Raw genomic sequence first — 18503 nt, 5'->3', positions numbered from 1 at the left:
AAGAACTCTCAGTCTATCAATCTTACTATGTTTGGATCTGGTAACTTTTCCCATGTTGAGTCAAATTAAGCCACAGGGATGGTGCCCTTCTGTCAATTCCTTTACGTTTCAGCCTTGCGACCATATCCTTGATTAGATAAAAGAAAAAAGTACAACATCTCGAAAGAAAAAAGAGAAGAAACAATTATTGTGGGACATTCACTAAAGAAAGGTCCTTTAATCCTTAACCAATACAATTTATTGATGTAATGCTTCTCCAGCGTCCAATTTAATATACACAAAGTCAATGTGGAAAATGAAATAATAGGAAGCGCCCAAAGGTACAAAAATACAAATAATCTGAAAAGAATAGATGGGAAAAAATGAGATATCGTGGAGCTATAGCTATGAACGTTTACTCGTTTAGCTAACTGAAAGTGTTGCTGATCACGCGTGCAGAGTCACTTGCATCACATATCAATACAGCCGGTCCTTGGTTAAGATGACTTGCCAACTCGGGCTGGAGCTTACTGTACTCGTTCACGACAAAAGTTGCAGCTTCTTCTGCTTTATCTGCTTCTACAAATGCAATACAGCAGCCTCAGAATCCTGCACCACTGAACCGTGTCCCAAGTACACCAGGAGCCTTCAGAAGAACCTGATATAGCTGTACAAGTGGTTCACAACCTAAAATAATTCAAGTGAAGTTCAAGATTTGGTTATTCTTTGTGCCTCAGACATACATTATCGAGAAAGTTACATATCGAAAACAATGAAATTAAGATATCAAGTAAGAAAATTAACACTTACCACACTCATAGTTTTGAATAGAACTTAGACCAGATGCTGTAATAAGCTCTCCGAATTCTTTAAGGTTTCCGGAAGCCCAAGCCTCAAGTCCTAAAACAGACCACACATGAGTTATGAATGGACTGTCCTAAAGCTAAACATAAAAATAAAAGGAGTAAAGATCTGTAAAGAATAATACCTTTCATAACTCTCTCATTTTCAGAGAAATAATGCTCTGCTCGTTTAGCTAGGTTGGCTACTAATTTACTCTGAAAAGAAAATTCCAAAAACATAGTATAAATACAATCAATCCATATAAAGGCGAAGAAGATTTTCACATATAGATGTCGCAAACGACCTTTGTATAATGATGGTTGAGTAATTAAACATCCAATATATACTTGTGGATTTTTACCTTGTGGGCTTCAAAAACTTCTGGTTTAACTGCATAAACAATAGATATGTTATCAACATCATCATTAAAGCTGCATCACTATTTCAATGACAAATGCAGGCCGAGTACCCTACCATTTGATAGAACAGGTTCCATCTCTTCATCCCCCGAAGCTCTAGAAGAAGAAAAAAAATACCCGTAAGTCCCGGAAATGAGAGCTGTGATATAAATCTATTAGATCTCATCAAAACTTCATCATACTTGTATTGCATTCCGAAAAAATCAATAAGATTTTATTAGTCTTTGGAATGTTTCACACTTTCAGGAAAGTCCAGAAGAAGGCTTGAAGTTCAATCATTAAAGAATGTTCATTCTTTTGGTACATTTCCTTCAGGATTAAAATATAACGTATTTGTCTTAATGGAGAGTAGTGGCCTACATCTAGGATTTACCGTTCCAAGTCTTAGTATTCAATCAATAAACGGCCATGCATTCCATGACCATAACTTGAAAAAAGAAGAAACGATTGTCATTCCAGGATGCAAGCTTCAATAATGTATGAAAATATCTTACTGCAACAGAATTTTTGCAGCCTCTTGACACTCCGCAACACGCCGATTATATCCGGGATTTGTTGTCAATGCCTGTTTAAGACCTGAAAAGGCCAGCAATATCTTGTATGCATTACCCAACTCTCCTTCATGATTATTTTGCACCGTTGGCGGGTGTATCAGTTTGTGTTTTATGGTCTGCACATGTGGTCTATAATTGTCAGAGTTTTCCAGAGAACACAAAATCTGTATCAGAAGAAAACAACAAAAGGAGCCATAATTTAAAACTGAAATTGTAACAAGAGAAAAGTTGGAGCAAATGACATAAACGAAAAGGCAAACCAACTCATCATGCAGTTTTGAATACTAACAAATAATTTCTACTTCTATGGCCAATTTCTTAATTTTCCTCCTTTCTTTCTTGCACATAGTCATGCTTGCTTAAAGTTCCTATGTTTAATTATTTCGGGATTGACATCTAAACCCTTTTCATACATCGCAAGAGCATTGCAAGTTAAATGAGAAGAGACAGTATCACTTTTTTAGCTGATGCTAAGGGAGAACAAAAAAAATTCAAGGGCAGGAAGAGCTTTCTAACAACTTCTCAAAACTCAATTAACATAAAAGATTATTTGCTAAGTCAACCATTTATTGTGTGGAATAAAACGCATCACCTTGCAGTTCATGAAGGTCAAACAGCCATAGCTGGATAACAGTATTGCAGACTGATCCAATATCCCATTTTTCAGACCTAAATATTCATTCTCAATCAGCCTGCACGCAACAAAAGTAACAAGAGATTCATACCAAAATAATGTCACAAATTAAATAGCTAAGGAAGCACTAGGTATCTTAAATGAGTAGGTATCTTAAATGAGCTTGCTAGCAACATAGACGAGACCACTGTACAGGTAGCATACCTATCATATTCAATATTTTCTGTCGGGCTCACTACAAGACCATTTGCACTTTCAAAAGCCAACAGATATGCAATACCAACCTGTTAAACATGACAATTGTTAAATGAAACTCCACAAGACAAAAGAAAAGTTATACTGAATAGGATATCTCAGTCACTGTAAGGAACAGATACTACTATAAGAAAAGAACAAAGATGCAAGGAAAGAGCGAACAGTGAGATCTCTTTTCCTTAAGGATGCAACAGCAAAAAGAAAAAAGTCCACTATAAGGCCTTACAGGGTCTGGAGAACTAACTTCACCAGATTACACGAACTTCGCTAAAATTGAAAAATAGGAACTACATTTCTTGATAGTCTAACTAATGCAAATTCAAAGGCAGTGATGGAAAACACAACTTACCGCGGCAGAAGAGCTGAGACCTGAACTGTCAAGACCCTCAGAACCACAGATAAACCCAGTGATACCCTGTGAGAAAAAGTTTCCAGCAAGAACGGTATAAATGAAAGATATGATGCACACTAAGGTTAAATATGTTAAATAGAAGAACTATACTAAATAATACAGATCAAGGTGACTGCCAATAAAATACTGCAGCTAATGAAACAGTACTTTTGACAGAAGAATGTATCCGAGAGTAGAACCACAGAATTGAACTTTTTTTTTTTTTTTTTTTTTTTTTTGATAACCGAGAAATCCGTCTGTGACCCGCCCTTTGGACCAATCACAGCCCTCTAAACTCGGTGGATAATGGGCCCGCCCCTCTACCCTTCTCCACTTAAATACCGGGCTTCGCTTTGCATGGTGTGGGGCTTGAACCTATGACCTAAGCCACAAATCCTCCACCTTTTGCCACTTGAGCTAGGCCTTGGGGGCACCACAGAATTGAACTTTGAAACCACACATTTTGTATTCAGTGGAAAATAACAATAAACACTACTGGATTTGGCCCAAGAAAAGAAGAAAGATGAAAGTAGTCATCCGTGTTAAGAAAATGGATCTTTGGGTCCAACTCAATCTTAAAAACTTAGCTCATATGAGGATTGCACAAGCCCATATAAGGAGACAATAGCCAATTCCCTCAACCAATGTGAGACACATAACACTGGAGACTGGACTAAACATCAGAAGCGTGGAGAACATTAAATGGGCCCAAAATTAAACCAAGAATAGGGCTAGTTTTATTTCTGGTACAAGGTGTTAGAATATGAATAGGTTTATACAATCCTACTAGAATAGGAATAGGTTTATACAATCCTAGTAGAATAGGAATAGGTTTATACAATCCTAGTAGAATAGGAATAGGTTTATACAATCCTAGTAGAATAGGAATAGGTTTATACAATCCTAGTAGAATAGGAATAGGTTTATACAATCCTAGTAGAATAGGAATAGGTTTATACAATCCTAGTAGAATAGGAATAGGTTTATACAATCCTAGTAGAATAGGAATAGGTTTATACAATCCTAGTAGAATAGGAATAGGTTTATACAATCCTAGTAGAATAGGAATAGGTTTATACAATCCTAGTAGAATAGGAATAGGTTTATACAATCCTAGTAGAATAGGAATAGGTTTATACAATCCTAGTAGAATAGGAATAGGTTTATACAATCCTAGTAGAATAGGAATAGGTTTATACAATCCTAGTAGAATAGGAATAGGTTTATACAATCCTAGTAGAATAGGAATAGGTTTATACAATCCTAGTAGAATAGGAATAGGTTTATACAATCCTAGTAGAATAGGAATAGGTTTATACAATCCTAGTAGAATAGGAATAGGTTTATACAATCCTAGTAGAATAGGAATAGGTTTATACAATCCTAGTAGAATAGGAATAGGTTTATACAATCCTAGTAGAATAGGAATAGGTTTATACAATCCTAGTAGAATAGGAATAGGTTTATACAATCCTAGTAGAATAGGAATAGGTTTATACAATCCTAGTAGAATAGGAATAGGTTTATACAATCCTAGTAGAATAGGAATAGGTTTATACAATCCTAGTAGAATAGGAATAGGTTTATACAATCCTAGTAGAATAGGAATAGGTTTATACAATCCTAGTAGAATAGGAATAGGTTTATACAATCCTAGTAGAATAGGAATAGGTTTATACAATCCTATTTAGAATAGAATAGGAATAGAAATAGGAATAGTAAATAGTATCCTACTTGGTAAAGGATTGTATTGTAGTGTNNNNGACTCATCTATTGATTCCAACATGATCCATATACTTTATACTAGATTTTGAGCACTTATAACGACCGCTGCATTGTGAAGAAGTCTATATGGAGCAACCACCTAATTTTGTTACTCAGGGGGAGTTTAGTAGCCTTGTATGTCGATTATGTGAGTCAGTCTTTGCAAGTTTGGTTTGGGAAGTTCAACACTGGAATTTTATCACTCTGTGTTTTATCGGCATTATGCATCAAATTCAGTATTTCATGAGAAGATTAAGCACATTGAGATTGACTGACATTATGCATCAAATCCAGTATTTAATGAGAAGACAAGCACATTGATATTGACTGACATTATACATCAAATCCCGAATTTAATGAGAAGACAAGCACATTGAGATTGACTGTCAATTTTGTGAAGTCGATGATCAACTTGCAGATATCTCACCAAGCTCCTCATCGATCCTCGTGTTAATTACATTTGTAACAAGCTAGGTACATGAATTGTATGCACTAGCTTGAGGGGGAGTGTTAGAATATGAATAGGTTTATACAATCCTACTAGAATAGGAATAAGTTTATACAATCCTAGTAGAATAGGAATAGGTTCATACAATCTTATTTAGAATAGAATAGGAATAGAAATAGGAATAGTAAATAGTATCCTACTTGGTAAAGGATTGTATTGTAGTGCCTATAAATAGGGTCTCAGTGTAATAATGTAGACACGACAATAATTCAATAATATTCTTCTCCAATATTTCTCACACAAGGTAAAGAAAACTTACCTAGGCCTAACTCAATTGCATAAGTTACTCATGAGGTGAGGATTTTCCAAGATCAAATGAGGAGACAACAACCCATTCACTCAATCAATATGGGACACTTAACACCCTATCCCGTGCCACACCAAGGACTAGACATCTCAAATGTGAACAACATCACAAAGGGGCGGGCCTAACATTAGGTAAACTAAGAAAAAAGAATTGGTCACAATAAACCTTTGGTCCTAACTCAGCCTAAAAATCTAGCTCATAAGTTGAGAATTGTCCAAGTTCAAGTCTTAAAAATCCTTTCCAAAATAGGTGGGGTCCTCTTCTTAACCACTTAGAAGACATGTGACTGTTTTCTGTCCTTGTTATTATCAAAAAAAAATTGGCTGGATGTGCATCCTTCTTTCAAACTTCGTTTCCATTCACGTGTCGACTTCCACTTGTTTTCTCCTATTTCCAAAACTCTTTCCATGCGTGCAAATATGGTAATATTTCCATCTTGATTTCTTGTTCCTTGATCCATGTGATTAGCCGTAATCCCAATTCCTCAATGAATCCTTCATGTACTTGGAATTTGCTTTGCGCCTGATCAACAGTCTTCTCCAGTATACTGTGAAGGACCTGATTCCTTCAATTCTTGCAGTGTGCTCCTGTAATCAGCTCTTGCAGTAGTCGTGTCATAAACACTACTAGTCCCTATTTGAGACATGTTTAGTGTCTAGTTCTTTCATCATGTTTGTTATGTTTGCTAATCATCAAAACTCCATATGTAGCATATCTCATAGCTTTAACATTTTCTTACTGAAAATCTTTAGCTTATCTTTGTGAAAACCAAATGGGAACAACTAGAAGCATCATCTTCCGGTAACCAGTACTCAAACAATTTGTAGATGCATGGTGACTAATATATATTTTCAAATAATAATGAATGGGTTCCCTGTCGAACAGCATTAAACAGAACAAAGCAAGAATTGATTTTATAGCTCTATACAAAATTGTTTTTAGTTTTATGTCTTTTTTACAAGAGATCTTCATTTTTACACATAAGAGATCAGGAAAGGTCATTTTCTTCTATTCAATTTGTAAGTGGTCATAATAGATCATTTCCACCAGAACAAAATTGTAGAAACAATCATTTCAGTACATAGGAGATATAAGAAGTGAAAGTTGGATGGTGCATGGAAGGATCTAAATCTATATTAACGAGCTAGAAGTCCACCTATGGAATGAATAACGGAATGTAAGATTTGAGAGTTCAACATCTAGAACCAGGCAGCTGCAATTCACAGAAAAAGAATCTGCAAGTTGATTGAATATAATTGACTCACTTTAATAAGTAATAAATGGAAAATACTCAGATTTGGAGCAGGTACAGTGCTTAAACAGCGATTGTAAACAAGCTTCCACTCATTCTTCTCTTAAATGTGAAAGAACCTTTTTGTAAATCTCGATAACATAAATGGAATCAACTGGTTTGGTAAACTAAGCATGTCATGCATGTCTATCAACCAGCAGCCAAAGAAATCTTACTAACCGTTTTCAGATGATTTCCTTTGCTCTGCAGGGCATATATTGCTCCTCTAGCATAGTTACCCCATTTGCATTCTTCCTGAGGTGTGGATGAGTCCATTTGTTCAGTTAAACCATTTGTCTCAGACATATGCTTAGGAAGCTGAACTTCATCTATTCTGTGAAATTAAAAGATGTGAGGCATAAATTCATATCTGAATCAAATTATGAGTTTGATAAATTTTGGAACTGATAACATTAGGAGTTCGATGCTTTTTGCAGGATATACTGTTGATTACATGAAACTATCATCACCTATTGTTATTGAAAGGGCTAAAAACTAATTCATACAGGTAAAAGTAAAGCATCAAAGGTTAAGTGCGTAAAACAGTGATGGAATTCTCCACATTGTAAAAGACTGCTGCAAATCAATGAACATGAGATCATAGATTCATGATCCAGCAGCAGCAAAACCTTATTTACATGGATCCAAACAGAGATTTTTTAATGCAATTATAGATATCCAAGTAATTATATGCTAGTATGAACATTCCTAAAAGCAGCTTTATTTACCTGAGCCGAACTTCTCCTTCAAATTGCCCAGATTGCAATGTAACCTACGAATTTGAAGTTTTAGTAGAAAATGAGTAGGAAGTAGAATAAAAAGAAAATGACTATAGAATTTAGTAAATATTCGATAAACTCAAGCTCTTAAGCAGAGAAGTGAACATAGTGGAGCAGAGAAGTACAAATGCTGCTTCAACTTCCAGTGTTAACTAGCCAGATTTCTCCAGGTTTACAAAGTAAAATTCCAGTGTTAACTAGACAGATTTCTCCAGGTTTACAAAGTAAAACCAAACACAGTCAACATAATTCAAGTGTTGTAAAAGACAGATATAAACATCAATGTGGACATGAGTAATGACTTCTATCCTATAACTACATCTACTTACTTGTGTCTCAGTTGCAGCTTTCCAGATAAAAGATTCAATTCATAGCAACCCTGTTAGCACCCCCTTAATCTGCCAGCGGTTTACCATTTACACATGGAATTTTTTTAAAATCAGAGAAATAGATGACTTCAGCATATCTGTTAGTTATGTTTCTTATTTCTTTGTAGCAGTTGTTTGCAATAGGGAGGTTATCTCTCCACTTCCTCATTCCAGTAATATTATTAAGTTGCTTTCTTGTTCTTAGGTGGGTGGTTAATCTACCAGTGTTGTATCTAAAGTTATTTGAATTTGATAAAATGCATGTAGAAAATTGCTCTAGATTTTGAGTACTTCAACTCGCTGGTTCTCTCTTCACGAACCAGCACCGTAGGTCGCATAAAGAGAACCTCTTCCCAGACTCCTCATTTATTCCACATTGACTCTGATTTTGTTTTGCAATGTCCCATAACCAAATCCATAACAAGGGACCATGACAAATTGGTATGAGAGCTTGGAGTTATGAGAGTCCAAGTCCAGCAACAATTGGCACAGTTGGTGAACTTGTTCCAAGAAGAACGTGCAACCAATTTAGCCAGATAGGAAGCCATAAAGGCTCACTTGGATGTACTCACAAAGGATTTAGCAAATTCAAAGTCTCGATTCTGGCTTAACAAAAAATATCTGTCAAAATTGAAGTTGGAAGGGTAAACTGAGTGGCATGAGGGTCGGGATCGGAAACCAGGGAAAGCTCCATCATATGCTAAAATATACAAAGTTGAATTTTCCATGATTTACTGGCCAGGAGGACACTTTGGGATGGTTGAACAGGTACAAACAATGCTTTAGACACCAACAAACTCCAGAAGAAGAAAGGTTGGACTTATTTCTTTTCATGTGGAAGGGAATACAACTCTGGTTCCTTGAACTTAAGACAATATGCCTCAATCCTCCTGAGATGAATTCAGACGTTAATGTAACTTCCATTTTGGATCACCAATCATGAGTCAGAAGTTGGAGAATTGACTAGGTTATGCCACATCGGGTCTAATGCAGATTATCACGAATATTTTTCTTGATTTTGAGATTATAGAGGCATGACTTGATTTGTCTACCTGATCGATAAGAAAGGGGGGTTTGTTTATCTTCTAAATATTCCCCAAAGATTTGTTGCTCTAAATGTACCGAATAATTGTGGATTATTCGAGCATAAGATTTGTGGAGCAGCAGATTATCACGGAAAATTTGAGCAACTGGTTCACAGGCCAGTACCATCACACCGTCACAAAAATTGAACTTTATATAAGTGGTCATGCTGACTATAAGACCATTGAGGTAGAGTTGCATGATCCTCCAGATTTAGATATTGTTATGAGTATATCTCAGCTTTATGTAAGCAAGGGACAACCCCTTCATTTGCAATTGTCAGATTCCCATAGATAAAAAAGAATAATAGATTTCTCACCTCAATAATGCACCAGATTTGTGAAATTGACCAGAACTGAGATGGAGGAAAGATGACTCAAGGGACTCCGTTATAACTGTGACGAACCATTCACTCCAGGCCATCAGTGCAAGAAATTAGTCTTAATTGTCTCATAGATGAAGAGGAGGGAAAATCTGTCAAATAAGAGTCAAATCCTAGTACAGACAACCTCAAATTTCTTTGCATCCATCATATGTATCACAGCCCCACAAAATATGCATTTTCAAGGCAATTGAAAGGGAATTCAGGGATATCATTGGTTGATTCTAGAAGCACCCATAGCTTTGTGGACTCTAAACTTGCGTCGCAATTCAATTTTCAAGTCAACAGGCGAGATGGGTTAAGGATAGTGGTGAGAAACGGAGAACAGGTCAGAAATCTGGGACAATGTTCCAATATGGTTTGCTAATCATGCTTTTCTTATTAATTTATATGTTCTCAATTTAAGTGGCTTTGATGTGTTCTAGGTGTCAATTGGATTAAGACCTTGGGCCCCATTTATGGGACTTCCGAGACAAGTGGATGTCATTCTTTACAAACATGGGCGGATCTAGGTGGACTGAAGTTGGAAAACAGGGGAAAAAAACTTTATGCATATAGGGTTAAATTTTTATTGTGTATATATATTTGAAATTGAATCCCCTTGACAAAAACCAAAGGATTACCTCGGCGGTAAAGGGGCTTCAAATTCTCTTAGACAACATAGATCCAATTCCCGCTAGCCCAAATTTCTAATATTTTTAGCTCTTCGAGCGTTTTTTTTAAAAATATTCTTGAATTCCCTTGACAAAAATCCTGTCTCCACCATTGTTTACAAATGGGAAGCAGTGGAGCAAATGTGGTCAAACTTGCCATTGGATTTTGTACAAGGCTTGCCTACCTCACATGGGAAAAATGTAATCTTGGTGGTGGTAGATCATTTCTCTAAATATTGTCACTTGTTGCCAACTTCTCATGAAAAAATGAAATCTTACTAGTGGATCGTTTCTCTAAATATTGTCACTTGTTGCAAATTGCTCATCCCTACTCTGTTGTAAGCTCGTGGCTCTTCTTTGACAATATTTCAAATTACATGGCTTACCAGTAACCATTCCTAGTGCCCGTGATGTAACTTTCACAAGTACCTTTTGGAGAGAACTCTTCCCCCTCAGTGGTACCAAGTTGTGTTTTATTTCAGTGTATCACCTGCAATCTGATGGCCAAATAGAAGCTATCAGCCGGATAGTATGGAGATGTATCTGAGATGTTTTACTATTGACATCCTACCAAATTGATGGACCGGGGCTGAATATCGTATAACACCAGTTATCATACTTCTTTGAAAGCTTAACCCTTTGAAGTAGTGTCCTTCACCACATCTTATGTCTTATTATCCTGGCATTTCCAGATTGGATGCAGTGGATATAGCTTTACTATAGCTTTACAATCTCAGGATCAGATTCTTCAACCCTTGCAACAAATTTGTTGCATGCTCAACAGAAAATGAGGCTAATTTTGATTCCAAACATCGACATGTTGAATCTCGGGTTGGGGATAGAGTTTTATTGAAGTTACAACCATATAGACAGATTTCTCTGGCTACTTGTCGTAATCAGAAATTGTTGTCTAATATCTATGACCTTTCCAGGATTGAGCAGCACATTAGGACCATGGCTTATAAATTGGAGTTCCTATCGAGTACAAAACTTCATCTGGTTTTTCATGTCTCTAATTTGAAGCTTTTTCTTGACCTAGACACACCAGCAGCTGAACTCTTCCTACGAGTTTGCCAGAAGCTTCCTCACCCAAACCTTTGGCCGTGCTTGAATTTCAGGTGGTTCGTAACACACCTGAAGCCTTAATACATTGGCAACATACTTTTCCAGCTGAGGCATCTTGGGAAACTCTTCATCCTATGCAACAATGCTTTCCACACTTCCACTTGAGGACGAGCGTGATTTAAAAGACAGGAGTAATGTTAGCACCCCCTTAAGCTTACCAATGGTTTACACATTGAATATTTTAAAAAATCAGAAAAATAGCTGACTTCAGTTTATCTGTTAGTTATGTTTCCTATTTCTTTGTAGCAGTTGTTTGCAGTAGGGACATTATTTCTGTACTTTCTCATTCGAGTAATAGTAGGAAGTTATTTCCTTGTTTTTTAGGTGGATGGTTAAATCCACCAGTGTTGTATTTAAAGTTATTTGAATTCAAAAAAATGTATGCAGAAAATTATTCCTTTTTTTAGTACTTTAACTCGAAAAATTGGAGGTTCTCTTAAAAAAAAACTCTTCCCAAACTCCTCATTGACTCTGATTTTGCCTTGCAGCATCCCGTAACCAGATCTATAACAGGGGACCAGAACAAACACCTATCAATTAACTTGTATGTACTCATTAAAGCACATCTTGGAGTTTGTAGAACTATGTTGATAAAAAAATAAGATACGTAGAATCCCAACATAAACATAGAAATTGGTAGACTAAGAGGATTTGACAAGGATTGTGTGTGAGCCAGTATCCAGCCTTATAGATTCAGAACCAAATTTAGCTAAAACTACAAACATTTAACTTATCTTTCACAACATATCGACAATATCACATGCATACATTGTCAAAACACTACACAATTTGACTATAAGACATGAAAACAATCATACCTGGGTGTCATCAGAAGGAACAAAACCAAGTAGTATACCCTTATTGATTGTCATAGCTGAAACAGCTCCACCCTGAGACATGTCGAAGATAACATAATTCCATATAGATCTTGAGTAAAGGTAAAACTGCAAATAATTACACTTAGGTGCCGAGGCTTCAAATAACTGTCTACAAGTTCAGAATTGAGGCATAGTTTATTGCTTGAATTAAGGCAGACCATGATATTCATATGCTAATAATTTATTTACATTAGATGTAGAATACAGCAAGTAGAAATTTTATCCGTCAAGAACTAAGCAAGCAGACATAATTAACTAATAACTAATAAACTTGCCTGATGATCAATGTGAGCACCCAATGGGCAAATCCTGTAAGGTGATACAACCACCCTAACCTCCTGAGCATCTCTACCAGACAATTCGGCAACTTTCTTTCGTATTTTATCCAACTGCACCAGTTACAAAATCAGTGGAAGTTTTAGCTTATCTATGTGAGCTTAGCAACTGTGACTGGTACAAGGAGATACAGTGAAACAAGATTAATCAACTGGTTCTGAAATTACGAATGTTCAATAAATCCGTTGCAAAAGAATATCAAACAGAAGAATATCTGGAGATTGAGTATCACAAACTTTGGTGAATACTACAGAACTACATCCAATATTTGGAGCTGAGTCAACTAGCTAAGATCTTACTTTTCCCACTTTTCGATCTCTCTCAAATACAGGCACATCAAATTTTATTACATTAGATACATAGCATCATGAAGATATTATGCTCAAAAGAATATTCCTATAATTCATTCCTCAAACGCATACATAACATTTTACTAGTGACTCTTCTTGTACAGAAGCTTCTTCCTTTCTTAAACACAGCAGCCCAAAAGAGAAAAACTGCTCAAACAGAAATCAGACACAGGGCAAAAAGGGTTGTTACAAACATCTAGAGTAGCCAGTACAGGGGTGGAGCTAGTAAAGGTCATGGGGTTCATCCAAACCACCCCTTCGATAGAAAATTACACTATCTATGCATTGTTAAAAATTACTTTATATGTATAACCCCCTTCGACTTCTCTGTGTGTTTACTTCTTCTTATTTTGAAAACCCTTAAATGAAAATCCTAGCTCCGCCGCTCGAGTATAAGCATAAAATCATTGACATAAGGAGTTGGGACAAAATCAAACACACTTATAGCAATACAACACTATTATTCTACATTACATAACCCCTAGCTCTGGAAAAACACAATGTGGTATGACCCCCATTGCCCATACATCTTTAGGACTTGAATTGTGTATTTGGCATCAATAATAATTTAAACATCATTTGAAATCAAGATAACAAATCAAATCAACAACACCCATCAAGATAAGATCCACAATGCAATAAAAATAACAAGAATTGAACTATAAAAATGAGAACTTTACCTCTGATTCAGAAGGCCAATGACCAGAAACAACACCCATATTTTTTGAGATATTTGTGGTAAAATGTCAATCTGGGAGCTTTATTGAAGTGGGTTTTGCTTTATATTTAAGAAAAATAATAATAATAAAGAAAACAATTTGCGGGAAGAATTGTTTGTCGGTTGAAGGGCCTTGATTAGGCCTAAGGCCAAATCATATCTTGCCATTTTTAAGGGAAAAAAAATTAATAATACTATATTATATTATTATTATTATTATTACATTTCAAACTATAAATTGAAGGCCACACTGGTTTATCTCCATGTAAGGAAAAGTGGTGTCTGTTAGACTGTCAATCCCGCAAACTATGCTTACAAATTTTCACTTCACAAAACAAAAAATAATAATAATTTTCCTCCTATTTAAGAATATGAATATTTCTTCCTCTTATTAACTCTTCTTTTAAGTACTTCCTCTGTTATCTTATTAAAAATATTTGTTTTATATTACTAGATCATTTACTAAATTATTATAGTATTAATTAAAAAATTATTTTACCCTTACAATTAATATTGTATCTGTCCAACAATAATTGTTCACTATATTAAAAATAGTTCTTCAATAATACTTGTTCAATTTAGAGATAATTTACCTTTTGTGTCTATTTTACCCTTGTTATTCGATATTATTTATCATCTAACACATTTCTCACAGTAATAAATTTAATAAAGTCAAAGATAATATAGTAATATTACCCTTATGATTTATTATTTCTTAAGGGGTGTGTCAACTCAATTGTGGACAACTATTGTTAGACAGAAGGAGTATGACCTTTAGAAGTTTAAACAAATTTTGAAGATTCATAATTTCTTTTTTCAAGAGGCTAATTAATATGAACAAATGGCAAAATAGTGAAGTTAATCAATCTATTAATGATTTTTTAATACCGTATAAAATAGAAAGTATTCATCTAATATGGGACGGGGAGAGTACCTTTTAAATTTGTTATTTATGGGTAGGGGTGAATGTTTGGATCATTCGAATTGAATATGAAAATTTTGATTAGAATTTTTTATGTTTGAGTTGAAAAGGTTGCAATTTAAATAAATTCAGATTGGATTGTTTTAAAATTTGGATTTCAAATTAATTTGTTTAGATATTTTGAATCTTCGATATTGACTTTTGAGCTTTAACAATAGGCTTATTAGGAAGGACAATATTTGTGCACCTCGCGTTTACCGCCAAAGACAAATCATTTATTGTTCTCATACTCATAGTCAACTCAAGAAAAAACAAAAATCATGGGGTTAAAAGTCTATTTGGTATTGTTATTGAGAGACCAAAAGTACTTATTCAGAGAAAAAGATATTTTTCTCTATTTTTCTTGAAAAATCAAAGCGTTTGACAAATTAGTAAAACTGTTTTTAAATTAAAGCAGAATTAATTTTTCTACCATTAGAAAGAAGTTAAAATTTTATGCTAAGCAAAAACAGAAAAAAAAAATTCAACACAAAAATATTTCTTCCATGTATATATATTTATCAATATATCTCATATTAATTAGTTATCATATCTCACATGTTTGGTTAAGTTTTATTTCAGAATTTTATTTTTTTATTGTACGTAATCATGGGCAGAACTAAGTGGATAGGTGGGGGTGCCACGGCACCCAGTAATCTCGGAAAAAACTTTAAATATATATATCATATATTTATATAAAAGAGAACCTAGGTCCGCCTACATGGCGCCACCAAAAGCAATAATTTTCTTTTAAATTTATTTATTTCCAAAAATACCCTCTCCCTTTCATGAAAAGATGTGACTTTTATGAACTGTTGCTACTTTAATGAAGAGTTGAGACTTTTATGAAAAAATATGACTTTTATGAAAGGTTGTGACCTTTCTAGAAGGTTTGTAACTTTTCCAAAGAGTTGTGACATTTCCGATAAGACGCAATAAACATTTGTTCACACTACCCTTTTTGTCTATAAATAGAGGGATTTCCTCTCATTTTAAAACAACAAAAATTCTGAACTTCTTCTTCTTCTTTTGCACAATCAAATATTCGTATACTTTGCTCCTGTTGAGTGGCTCACTGACACCATTGTTTTTGTATCAATACACTTGTGAATAGAATTGTTACATCCTGAAAGGGTCTATTCCTTTAAACCTCAGGTACTAGAGGGAAATAATTTCCTTAAGGGGACATTGTGCATGCAGTGGGCTCAATTTTTTCCTTTTTGTTTCATTCTATTGTTATAAATCTTGGTATATTTTTTACCGTCATAAATTCATGCTTATGATATTAATTGTTATTTTTGAGTACATGTTTTAAACTTTGTTGTTTATGTTTCTTTAAAGTTAATTGTTATAAGTATTTTTTAGTACAGATAAAGATTATTTATTTATTAGAAAATTAAATATGTCATGTCTATGTTAATCTAATTTCCTAAAAATATCAAATAGTAACACTTCCTGGAGGCAAAAGGATAAATTGTAAAATGAAATTAAAAATGATAAGATGTTATAATTATCATTTTCCTTTATATTATTAATGTTCGTTACAACGTAATCTTGTATGTAAGACAACATAGTGTTTTAATTTTAATGACCGATAGGTTTTAAGTATTACTTTATAAATTTTGTGATATCAAATTCCCATGCGAAGCGCGAGTAATTTTACTAATGTATATATATATATTAACTTTGTCACCCACTAAATGAAATGGTCAATAGTTCAATTGGCAAAGGAGACAACTTGCCACATTTCCAGCGCAAGTTCAAATCTCTCTGCCAGCACCTTTTTTGGCATTTACTTTCTCTCTTTTTTTTTCTTTTCTTTTTTGTCTTTTTTATTAACTAGTAAATTTGTCCGCGCTTTGCGCAGTCTTAAAAGATAGTAAAATATATATTTTTTTAAAAATAAATATCACATTAGCCTTTTAAGTTTTATGTGCTATTATATTCATAATATTTTATTTGAAGAATAAGATGAAGGTTATTAAGTGGTGATCTGCTTGTGGGAGGGGATATCGATAAGAGTTCGAAAGATTGCGCAGTGATTTCATATTTTCTTACTGATTATAGTAGTAAGAATGATGTTGCATTATTTATTTTCTTGTATATTCTCTCAATAATTTCTTTTTATTTTATATTTTATATGAATATTTTTATTAGCGTAAGTTTATAAAAGATAGTAAAATATATATATATTTTTTTAAAAATAAATATTACAATTTTTATCTATCTATTTATCTGTCTATTTGTTTAACTATCGGTCTATTTGCGGCTTCTAACAAAGCCATAAGTAACTATTTTGAATCAAAAGAAATTATAAACTTACGCTAATAAAAAAAATCATATAAAATATAAAATAAAAAGAAATTATTGAGAGAATATACAAGAAAATAAATAATGCAACATATTTCTTACTACTGTAATCAGTAAGAAAATATGAAATCACCGCGCAATCTTTCGAACTCTTATCGAGAACCGCTCACACAAGCATATCACCACTCAATAACCTTCATCTTATTCTTCAAATCAAATATTATGAATATAATAGCACAGAAATTAACATAAAACTTAAAAGGCTAATGTGATCATTAATGTATTTATTGTTGGACTACAATATAAAATAACAGATAATGTCATGAATATGACTATTAATTATGTTAGGGGCTATGATAATAAAAACTTGTGGGAATAATGAAAATAAAGACCCATTAAATTTTTACATTTAAGAAATTTAAAGTAATGACCTTGTAGTTTCTAACATTGTATATTTAATATAATTAAGAGTGTTAAAAGAGATTATTATTTTTACTGTTTTTAATATAACATATAAATAAGAAAAAAATAGAGAAAACCCCTAAAACGGAGAAAAAAGAAAATTATATTTCTAGCTTTATTATTATATACAAATTTGGCGATAAATTATTATTCAATATTGAAGTCTCACATTAGTTAAATGTATGAGATTCAGTTTTGTTATATGGTGGAGATGTGAAAGAAGTGATCAAGATTTTATATGTTATATTAAGAAAATGAATAGATTAAAGAACTCGTAAAAAAACTGCTCTTTTGTATTTTAGCTTCTTGCTTATACACGTAATGTACAAGACTTCATATTTTATAGCCAATCATCTATTGCTATGTGGGTAATAGTTTATCAATAAGATTCTATAATACCATTCCTAAACTTATGTCATATACAATTTTTTAGAAATTGGAGCTGCGCATCTTCAGTATCAATAAGTACGGTGGACACTTAATTAGTTCCTTTGTTAATCCTACTTGATTCTTGGGTGGTGGGGGGGGGGGATTTTAAGATTGCGTGAAAAATTCTATTTGGATTCAATAAATTAAAATTGTATAAAAAAAATAAAAAAAATAAAAAAAAAAATATATATATATTCAAAACTCAACTATAAATTATAAAAAACGATTGAATAATTAGTAACTTCACCCAATTATGACCAACTCTTCTTGGTCTTGAAAAATTAAGTCTTAATCAAAATAATATTACAATATGATAAATAAATCTAAAATATTACAAACAGTGGACATATAAGTAAAAGAGAAAATGGTCTAAAACCCCCCCAACCTATACCCGAAATTTCAACTACACACTCCAGCTTCACGAGTGTCATATCACCCCCTGAACTGTTTAAAATAAGAATTATTACACCGTTAAAACATCACAACCACATCTATGCTAATGGGTGAGACTCACGCTCTGTAGAAATTTTATTTAAAACTTTTTTTTAATTCTTTTTCCTTTTTGACTTATTATTTAAAAAAGCAATTTAATGTCAAAAACGTCAAAAGTTTATGAATGTATTTTGGATCTTCAATTTGAAACATGTTGATAACATAGATGGTTGTTAATTATTTGAAGCTGAATACATTGAGTTTGATTGAGTTTATGGCTGGGGTGTTCTTA

The 18503-nt window shown here is 33.6% G+C and overlaps 1 protein-coding gene across 3 annotated transcripts; it reads right to left on the bottom strand.

The window, feature by feature from the left end:
* Window positions 1-211: 211 nt before the first annotated feature.
* Window positions 212-13743, bottom strand: LOC102596497 (galacturonokinase). Of its 3 annotated transcripts, XM_015315363.1 has the most exons (14): window positions 13580-13738; window positions 12489-12602; window positions 12154-12225; window positions 7674-7717; window positions 7126-7279; window positions 3034-3099; window positions 2634-2713; window positions 2388-2487; window positions 1736-1959; window positions 1297-1337; window positions 1184-1212; window positions 968-1037; window positions 790-879; window positions 212-666 (listed from the first exon to the last, which is right to left on the bottom strand). In XM_015315363.1, exons 1-14 carry the CDS (start codon window positions 13616-13618, stop codon window positions 581-583), a joined length of 1209 nt encoding a protein of 402 aa, XP_015170849.1. In that variant the 5' UTR covers window positions 13619-13738; the 3' UTR covers window positions 212-580. The 3 variants fall into 3 exon arrangements, with proteins under 3 accessions (XP_015170849.1, XP_015170850.1, XP_015170851.1); XM_015315364.1 differs by lacking the exon at window positions 968-1037 and having other exon boundaries at window positions 575-666; window positions 13580-13741; XM_015315365.1 differs by lacking the exons at window positions 212-666; window positions 790-879 and having other exon boundaries at window positions 1127-1212; window positions 13580-13743.
* Window positions 13744-18503: the final 4760 nt, after the last annotated feature.

This window comes from Solanum tuberosum, unplaced genomic scaffold (assembly GCF_000226075.1).
Source record: "Solanum tuberosum cultivar DM 1-3 516 R44 unplaced genomic scaffold, SolTub_3.0 scf00361, whole genome shotgun sequence".
Lineage (NCBI taxonomy): Eukaryota > Viridiplantae > Streptophyta > Magnoliopsida > Solanales > Solanaceae > Solanum > Solanum tuberosum.
Note: the sequence above shows the minus strand (reverse complement) of the source record. Positions and strands in the feature narration are given on the sequence as shown.

Excerpts from the sequence above, each read along its gene's own strand:
- LOC102596497 (XM_015315363.1), bottom strand. The coding sequence starts at position 13,618 with ATGGGTGTTGTTTCTGGTCATTGGCCTTCTGAATCAGAG. Across the intron at positions 12,226-12,488 it reads GTGCTCACATTGATCATCAG|GGTGGAGCTGTTTCAGCTAT; the intron begins GCAAGTTTATTA and ends GACATGTCTCAG. Across the intron at positions 880-967 it reads AAATGAGAGAGTTATGAAAG|GACTTGAGGCTTGGGCTTCC; the intron begins GTATTATTCTTT and ends GGTCTGTTTTAG.